Source organism: Bos javanicus, chromosome 20 (assembly GCF_032452875.1).
Source record: "Bos javanicus breed banteng chromosome 20, ARS-OSU_banteng_1.0, whole genome shotgun sequence".
Taxonomy (NCBI): Eukaryota; Metazoa; Chordata; class Mammalia; order Artiodactyla; family Bovidae; genus Bos; species Bos javanicus.
Window position 1 is genome coordinate 39047650 of NC_083887.1, and position 9876 is coordinate 39057525.

At 44.0% G+C, this 9876-nt stretch overlaps 1 protein-coding gene across 1 annotated transcript in view; it reads left to right on the forward strand.

Annotated features, from left to right (window-relative positions):
- AGXT2 (alanine--glyoxylate aminotransferase 2) overlaps window positions 1-9579 on the forward strand; it is a 47287-nt gene extending 37708 nt beyond the window's left edge. The window contains exon 14 of the mRNA XM_061393759.1: window positions 4629-9579. Coding sequence (XP_061249743.1) covers window positions 4629-4736 — 108 coding nt within the window. The 3' untranslated portion in view covers window positions 4737-9579. The remainder of the gene's footprint in view (window positions 1-4628) is intronic.
- The last annotated feature ends 297 nt before the right edge of the window (window positions 9580-9876 follow it).

A 9876-nucleotide genomic window follows, 5' to 3' on the forward strand; every position in this document is an offset into this window, starting at 1 on the left:
GTCCTCTTGTTTCTGCAGCTTTTCCTTAGCTTCCCATCAGCTTGTAAACAAAGAGACTGAAAGCTCTCCCAGCCCAAACCAAACCATAGCAAACAAAACCAGAGGAGCACTTTTGACTGGAAATGCTGTTTTGTCTAGTCCTGGTCCTAGATATTTTTCCATATGAATCAGAGAAAATTAATGATTCAAAATCCCAAGATGGGCTACTTATGAAATAAGATAGGAAACAATTCATTGTTTACTTGCTTCGTTATTCCTTAGTTACCTGGCACACACGTAAGTGCTAAGGAGCCACTGGTAGGCTGGATACAAAAGCTACAATGATAAATAAGATTTATCCTTCCCTCCATGGAGTTGGCAGAGGAGAAAGGCATAAACAGGAAATTATAATACAATATAGGAAGCTGGCGGATAACCATTAAAAGGGATAGTATAGGAGGAAAGAGAAGGGACTCCTGGGTCAGCTTTTCTGGCTAGGCTGAGCCTTAAACAGTGATAAACTCTCAAAGCACACATAGAAACATGGCAGTGTGTGAAGAGCTACACACACAAACACACTCACACGAACACACACATACCATGGGACTGGAGCAGGAGATGGGAGGCTGTGAGTAGTAAAGATGAGAAGTCTTACTACTTTTCAGACACTGTTCGAAAACTCTTTGCATACATTGATTCATTTAATCCTCTCAACACACCTATGAAATAAGCATTATTATCCTTATTTTACAGATGAAGAAAAGCAGGCACAGAGAGGTTAAGTAAGTTGCCCAAGTCGCACAGCTAGGAAGGTGCCCAAGTCACACAGGATCCAGACTCAGGCAGCCTGATTTCTGAATCTGTCCTCTGAGGAAGGCAAAGCTGAGGGGACGTGACTGGAGACAGGGAGTGCAGGTGGAGGCTGATGATTTTGTTTGATCTTGAACAGCAGCAGTAGCGATAGAGGAGAAACAGAGAGCAGTCGGGCAGGGAAATGCACAGGGCTTGGGTATGAAGGAAGGGGAGCGTCAGGGATGACTCCCTCGGGTCTAACTTGCTTTAGGGAGTGCGAGGATAAGTGCAGCTTCAGACTTGTTCCCTTTCCTTCTTAGACAAGTCTGTAGATCAGAGGAAAAAAATAAGGTGAGGATCACAATTTGGAGGTCATCAACGTAGAAGTGGGGAGTGGAGGAGATCTCCTGGGAAGGGAGTCTGGATGTGAAATGCAGAGAGGTGAGGAGAGACACATGGGTCATATCAGCATTTAAAGGGCAGGTGGAATAAGAGGTACCCAGATGGAGACAAAACACTGGCAGAGAGGGACCTCCCTGATGGGCCAGTGCTAAGACTCCTCGCTCTCAGTGCAGGGGGCCCGCGTTCGATCCTTGGTCAGGGAACTACATGCCACAACTAAGACCTGGCACAACCAAAGAAATAAATATGTAAAAAACAACAACAACAGGCAGAGCTGTGAGGAGAGTGGGAGGCCATAGAAGCAAGAGTGGAGAGGTTCGGGAAGCGGGAGGGATTGGAATGCTAAATGCGGACGAGAAGACCAGAAAGGATAAGGGCTGGGATGTGCTCATTGGATTCTGCACTCAGCAAGTGACTAGTAGCTTTAGTCAGAGTGGAGTCAGAAGGCTGGTGGGACAGAAACCAGACTGCACTGGGTTGAGATGTGAATAGAGGGAAGGCAGAGTAAAAGATAATGGCCAAAAGCATCAACCAGACTTTTTATTTATTAAGTATAATAAAAGGAAGGATAATGTTTGTATGGTAGCTAGAAGGGACCAGGAAGGTCAACACATTTTTATTTGTATCCAGTACTCTTGCCTGGCCCCTTCATGGGTCACTGCCTTGTCATGGCAAAGGGCTTGTGAACTCAATGCACGCCATTCAGCGCCGCTCAAGACAGGTCGTAGCAGAGAGTTCTGACAAAATGTGATCCACTGGAGGAGAGAATGGCAAATCACCCCAGTGTACTTGCTGCGAGGACCTTATGAACTTATATAAAAGGCCACAAAGATGTGACACCAAAAGATAAGTCCCCCAGGTCTGACGTTGTCCAATATGCTACTGGGGAAGAGCGAAGGTTCAGTGTTAAGTGAACCAAGAACTTCCAGATGTCCAAGCTGGGTTTAGAAAATGAAGAGGAACTAGAGATCAAATTGTCAACATTCACTGTATTATAGAGAAAGCAAGGGAATTTCAGAAAAATATCTATGTTTCATTGACTACGCTAAAGCCTTTGACGGTGCGGATTGTGACAAACTGTGGAAAGCTCTTAGAGGATGGGAATATGTACCCATCTCCTGTATGCAGGTCAAGAAGCAACAGTTAGAATCCTGCATGGAATGACTGCATGTTTCAAGATTGAGAAAGGAGTACAACACAGCTGTCTGCTGTCACCCTGTTTATTTCATCTATACGCTGAGTATACCGTGAGAAATGCTGGGCTGGATGAGTTACAAGCTGGAAATCAGAATAGGTGGGAGAAATATCAACAACCTCAGATATGCAGACAATACCACTCTAATGTTAGAAAGCAAAGAGGAACTAAAGAACATCTTGATGAGGGTGACGGAGGAGCGTGAAAGAGCCAGCTTTAGACTAAATATTTTTTAAAAACGTAGATAGTGGCATTTGGCCTCATTACTGCATGGCAAATAGAAGGGGAAAAGGTGGAAGTAGTGACACATTTCCTCTTTTTTGACTCGAAAATCACAGAGAACAGTGACTGCAGCCGTGAAATCAGAAGACGATTGGTCCTTGGCAGGAAAGTGATGACAAACCCTAGTGTGTTGAGAGACATCACTCTGTCAACAAAGGTCCATATAGTCAAGGCTATGGTCTTTCCAGTGGTCACATACCGTTGTGAAAGCTGGACCATAGGCAGAATGCCAAAGAATTGATGCCTTCAAACTGTGGTGCTGGAGAAGACTCCTGAAAGTCCCTTGACAACAAAGAGATCAAACTAGTCACTCTTAAGGGAGATCAACCCTAAATATTCACTGGAAGGACTGATGCTGAAGCTGAAGCTCCAGTATTTTGGTCATCTGATTTGAACAGATGACTCATTGGAAAAATCCCTATTGTTGGGAAGGAGAAGGGCATCAGAGGATGAGATGGCTGGACGGCATCACTGATGCAATGAACATGAACTTGGGCAGACTCTGGGAGATGGTAAGGGACATGGAGGCCTGGCGAGCTGCAGTCCATGGGGTTGCAAACAGTCGGACACAACTTGGCGACTGAACAACAACAACAGCTCTTACCTGGAGAATCCCATGGATAGGGGAACCTGGCAGGCTACAGTCCATAGGGTCACAAAGAGCCAGACATGACTGAAGAGACCTGGCGTGCATGCATGCATGTGTGGCTTGGATTCGATTTACAAGAGCTTTAAGTGTGCTTATTTATAGGCTGAGGGGAAGTTGAGGAGGAGGTGAAGATGCAAGTGAATGCAGAGATGTTTCCTGGAGGGGAGGTGAATGTCGTTTCGTGGGCCAAAGGCACAGGTGGAAAATTTGGAGTCGAATACTAGAGACAGCTCATTCTCTGAACCTTCAGGCAAGAATATAAGAATGCACGTGGGAGCGAGCAAATTTACAGAGCGCTCTTGCGTGACAGTCTCTGAGAAGCATGAGGCAAGAGTGTTGTGAAATAGAGTGAGGGGTGCGGGAGTTGAGCCAGGGATGACAGAGGACCTGAACGTTTAGGGCTCCAGCAGAAGCAGGACTCTGCTTTACTTGGTGTGTCTGTGCACCAGCGGCTTGAGTTTCTTTACCGCTTCTCAGCTGTCTGTTGGAGCACAGTTCTGTGCTAGCTCTGACCAGGGCTGGGACTTCACTGTGTGGGTACAGCAGCAGGAGGGCAGAAAGGGGCAGGTGAGAGAGTGGTTCATATCCCCAACCCTGTGCTCCGAGCTGGGTCGGAAGGGGAGGCGGAGATCTAGGCGGAGTGACAGATCCACAGAGCATGGAGGCATGAGGAGACTGCTGAAGTTTCCATGAGAAAGGCAGAGGCAGTGGGGATCAGAAATTGAAGAATTCCTAGTGAAGATGAGGCTTGTGGGGCTGGCCTGGGATGTGCAGGAATGCGGAGGAGGATCATAGATGAAGTTTCTGGAAGATGTGGCGATCAAGAAACTGAAAAATGGGACTTCCCTGGTGGTCCAGTGGCTAAGACTCCATGCTTCTAATGCAGGGGGCTCAGGTTCAATTCCTGGTCAAGGAACTAGATCCTACATGCTGCAACTAAGACCCAGCACAGCCAAATAAGTAAAATTTAAAAAAAAGAAATGGAGATGCTAGTTTGCTGGGTTTTACACAGGGACACAGAAGTCAACCTCAGCAGTGGCAGAATTGGAGGGTGAATAGAGGCCTAAGACCTCAGTGGAGGTGGTGCAAGGACCAGGAGGCCAGCAGATGACAAAAATGAAAAGAGGCAGAGAAGATGGTACGAGAATTGTTGAGACTAGAGGATGAATGGCCTGGATACAGCACTGGGTCAGGAGGAGACCAACCCTCAAGGGAAATTTAAGGAATGTTATGAAAGCAAGATGTTGGATTCCCAGTCTAGCGCATTTCCCTGAAATCATAGTTCATTCTGTGGTGACCCTTTCCTCTATTTTTCCTTTGTCTCCTCAGACTTTCCGCATTGCTCCCTCAATGTGCATCACTAAACCAGAAGTTGATTTTGCAGTGGAAGTGTTTCGCTCTGCCTTAATTCAACACATGGAGAGAAGAGCTAAATAAAATTTTCAAGAATAAAAACACCACAAGCCTCAAGAACTCCCCACTTATGTTCAAGAGCTAATCTGAGAAATTCCAAAACCACTGGTCTTGGTTGTATGGTTGACTGCTTACCAGCCATGTTTGTTAGCAGAGTCCCTATTATCCCCTATTACCTTGAGAAAGCCATCCTTCAGGAAAGGATCTGACTCCCTAGCTCAGAGAATAAATCCTAATTAATCTGGGTTAATTATGGTAACTTGACTCCTCTCTGTGGTGAATGTTTATACCTGATATGTGATATGATTCCTCCAGGAAAATCTTCCAGTGGAGGTGCCTTCAGGGAAATGTTTCTTCATCCTCTGCTCTTCATCTTCAGAAGAGATGTCTTCTTCTTGCACCAAAGCATCAGATGTCAGGGTAGGATGGCTCCAACCACAACAACCACTTTGCAGTCTTGAGGACAAAGCTTATTTGCTGAGGTTGGAAGGTAGAGAGAAGCTGAGCTCTTAGTGACATCAACAGGCTACTGACTTACCCTGTCCTGGAGCCACGTTACCTTCAGGCTTCTTATTATACAAGAAAATAAATCCAATAGACTACACAAGTCTTTTTAATTTTTCTCTTATTACAATCATAAGCATCCTGAGAAATGAGGCAGAAAATACCCCATGTAAATAACTGTCCTGTCCTTTGACTCCCTTAAAATGTTTATCAGAGTCTTCTTTGTCTCTGCTGCCATCATCTTACCCTGGACTAAATTCTCATTACTCCTATTTTTTTAATACTATGTCTGAAATTATTTATAACAAGACTTGTAGCAGTCTACACATATTTTTATACTTTCTGTTTTTAATATTCATTTCCAATGTGGTTGATCACAGGATATTGAATATAGACAGTTTCCTGTGCTATACAATAGGACATTGTTGTTTATCCATTCTAAATTAATAGTTTACCCATTCTAAATATCCATTCTAAATGTAATCTAGATGTAATAGTTTACAGCTACCAACCCCCAAACTCCTAGTCCATCCCTCTCCCTCCCTGGCTCCCCTTTGGCAACCACAAGTCTCTTCTCTATATGTCTAGGAGTCTGCTTTCATTTCGTAGATTCCTATTAAAATAGCCTCCAAGAAGTTCCCAAACTTTATCATCATTAGAATGCACATTCATAGCACTTCTTTTCCATACATGTGCACCACTTGTCTTAAAATTGACTTAATAGGGCTTCCCTGGTGGCTCAGTGGTAAAGAATCCACCTGCCAATGCTGGAGACACTGTTTGAAGATCCCACATGCTGCGGAGCAAGTGAGCCCATGTGCCCCAACTATTCCTCCTGTGCTCTGGAGCCTGGGAGCCACAACTACTGAAGCCCAAGCACCCTAGAGCCTGTGCTCCATGACAAGAGCAGCCACCACAATGAGAAGCCCGCGCACTGCAGCCAGAGAGTAGCGCCTGCTTGTCGCAACTGGAGAAGAGCCTGTGCAGCGATGAAGATCCAGTACAGCCAAAAATAAATAAGTTTTGTCACTTATTTTTTTATAAAAGATACTGGCCAGCTGAGACCCTCTCCTTAACACAATCAGAAGATCCATAAAACTGAATGGGAAGTCATTTTCTCAGCCTGTCATTCAGTTACTTTGAGCTGTGTCCCAGTTTGAAGCGCCGTCCCAGTGGTCTACCCCTGAAGTGTTTGTTCCACCCAGACATGCTGCACCTCACTGCCAGGTTTGTCTCCCTCGGGCATTGACTTAAAAATGGGCTTCCCTTGCACAAAACTTTCCAGTGGCTCCGCACATTCCTTTAGATAAGATTAAAATCCCTGTAACAAGGAGCTCAATGCCTTCTCATAGCCAGTACCCAAACAGAGCAAACACTTTAGAAATGCTCTGTTTGGGCACAATGGAAAGTTGATCGGATTATGGGCCAAATAACCTGAATTCTAAACTCAGTTCTCCCATGAATTGGTTATAGATGACCTTGGCAAGGACTTTTCACCTCTGTTTGACCTCCTTTTCCCAGGCATATCAGTGCTTGCCCTTCCTACTTTCTAAGTTGTCCTGGGAATCAAGTAAGCTATCAGATATATAAGTGCTTGCAAACTAATGAACCAAGCAAATAGCAATTTCCACTTCCAAGCTATATTCCCTTTCTCTCCTTCACAATAAAATCTCCTAAGAGCAGTTTTTTTTTTTTTTTTTTTTTTGCTCCAGTGTACTTCCTTGCCTCCTGTCATGCCTCAATAACTAGGACCTCATTCTGGCCTCTTGTTTTTAGGCAGCTGCTTTCTCTAAAGGCCACTAGTGACTTTCATATGGCCCAAATCTTATGGCCAAAATGTTTCCTTTGAATGTTCTTTCTAAACAACTGCTGCTTCTTGAGCTGATTTCCTTAGATTCTGCGTTGTGGTCCTTCTATCTCAGGTGCCACCTTCTCAGTCTCCCTGGCAACTTCTCCACTACAGGGTTCTGTCCTGGGCCATTTGTTCCTTGCTAGACTGTCTCCCTATCAGCAGCCTCATCTACTTGGGAAATTTCCCCTAACTTGACTACACTGATGACTCGCAAATATTCATCCTATAGACTCAACCTGTTTGAAAGTGAAAATGAAAGCCATGGACTGTCACCTGCCAGGTCCTCTCTCCATGGAATTCTCCATGGAAGAATACTGGAATGGGCAGCCCTTCCCTGCTCCGGAGGATCTCCCCAGCCCAGGGGTCCACCTGGTGCCTCCTGCACTGCAGGTAGATTGTTTACCAGCTGAGCCCCAATTCCAAGATTTTAGCTGTTTAGACACCTTCATTTGGATGTCACCAGGACACTTCAAATTCAACATTTCTAACACAAAACACACTCAATTTCTCTCCTACAGTGAATTTCTTCTTGATTAATGAAACTTTTGTCTCAGGTGCATCATTTAGGGCATCATTTTTATCCAAGTTATCTTTTTGCCTTTCACGCTGAGACAAGCTGTGACCTGGGGACCCTTTGCAGCAGTGCTGCAATGCTTGCACCTGGACACACCTTTCCTCGAGCAACAAAATGCAAAGAAATTATATGGGACTAAAAATAACTGCGTGCTTACACAGTTGGGGCAAATTCTGGACAAAAGATAGAAAAAGACCAAAAAGCCCAACTGCCACTATTGAAGAGCCTGGAGCAAAAGCAGTCTACTGTGCATGCGCCTTGTACACAATACCACCTAATGGGTGGGCAGACCACCTAAGCCACCCCTAGACACACTACTACCCTTATCCCATATAAGGAATAATCTCACCTCAGGGAGCGAGCTAGCAAGGGTTGTTTGCTCTCTCACTCCCCTCTGCTGCAGTAGGGGCCCCATTAAAGACTTGCCTGAATTTCTTGTCTGGCCTCTGATCACTTTCTATTGATTAAGGAGGCCAAGAATCCTCCTTGGTAACAATATAATAACTCTCATAAATACTTCCTTCAATGTAAGTTTTCCGATATGGCCCATTTATACCAAAACTGTCTTAATTTGACTCGTCATCCTCTCTCCTGAATGGTTTCAACTACGTCCTAACTGATATTCTGGACTCCTTCCCAACCTATTGTCTACATTGATTCAAAGTCAGTTAATTAAAGGACAAATATGATTGCATCTCTCATCTTATGAAGGCTTTGAGGGCTCCTATTGCCCATGGAACGAAGTCCAAATTCCAACTATTGTGGCATTCAAGAGCTTTCACAGTTTGTCCCCTAAGTTTTCAAGTTCCCTTTTTTCTTCCCACGTCATGCATATTGTTTCTTTGCATCTATAGTTCACTCTACTTGGAACATTTTTCTGGTCTTCTTTGTCAGTGAAAATTAAGGGATTGGGGAGACTACACAAGAAAGACAGCATTTCCTTCTGTGTTCCTTCTGTGTTCAAAGCCTTCCCATTTCTGATATTTCTTTTCTTTCCAGATAAAGAAAAAGGGGAAAACATTGAAAATAATTATGTTTACATCAACCATTTAGAAATTTAATAAAATATGAAGAGAAAAAAAAAACACATTTAAAACAAAATACAAATTAAAAAAAATTTTTTTTCATGCCTAGGCCAAGATCCCCGCCATGCAGGACACCCTGTCTTGGAAGAAGGGGCCTGAGGGATTTAACTCATAGAACGTATTCCTTGTGGCTTCCTGGACGCCACAGGATCTTGTGTACATCTAGGACTACACCTTGATAGTCTCCCACCTCTTGGAGTCCTTGCAGAGGAAGAGCAGAAATGGAATTCTGAACCATAGCCTGGTCCTACGCCTCATTTATCCAAGTGCTTTGGTCAGGATAAACGGCTCCTCTTTCTTGAAGAGCATCTGGTGATTAAGATGCGTGAGCCATCAGAGGCACCGAGCAGGAGGGGCAAGCATTGTGTCCTTAGAGCAAGTCTTCATTTCTTTCACTGGTTTATGCACATGATGGATTCCTAGTTCTTTCCATCTGGAGCCATGGGTAGGAGTTTAGCACCATCATTTCTTGCCCTTCCATTTTCTGCTCTACCGACAGGAGGTGGGATGTAAGCCAGCTTACATAAGACAAGAAATCCACATGCTTGCCAACTCTTTTCTATTTCCTTTCTTATTGAAACTGCCTAAAGTGAAGGTAATGAATGCTCAACTGAAGTAAACTTTTTTCCTCCACAAGGAACATATTGACAGTTAATCATGTGATGAGAATATAATATTAAAATGTTGGCAGCTGTTTAAAACCCTTGAAATGACAATCCCTTCAGGAGGGAGTAATTTAAAAAAAAAAAACCATGAAGCTTTGATTATACCATCAATAATAATAATTTTAAAGAGATGTAAAATAACACTGATAAACTAGTAATACAGCAATAAACTATGCCCTTCTTTGTGTTTCAATGCCCCATCTTTTACATCAATGTAGTTTTAACTTTCCAGTAATTCAAAATAACCTCCTAAGGTGTCTGTAATCTCTGGGAGGATTTGATTCTTCTTCCACCTTTAGATCCCACTTAAATCATCAGCATTGGCCACTTCATCACCACTTCATGCCAGAGCATCATGGTCATGTTTCGAAAGTAGGTTTGAAGTTTCCAGGCCCTGTGGCAGCACATTGCTCTGGTTACTTTAAAGCTGAAGCCACATTTCCAACTAAGGGACGAACAGTAAATGTGGCGCAGCTTTGCCCAT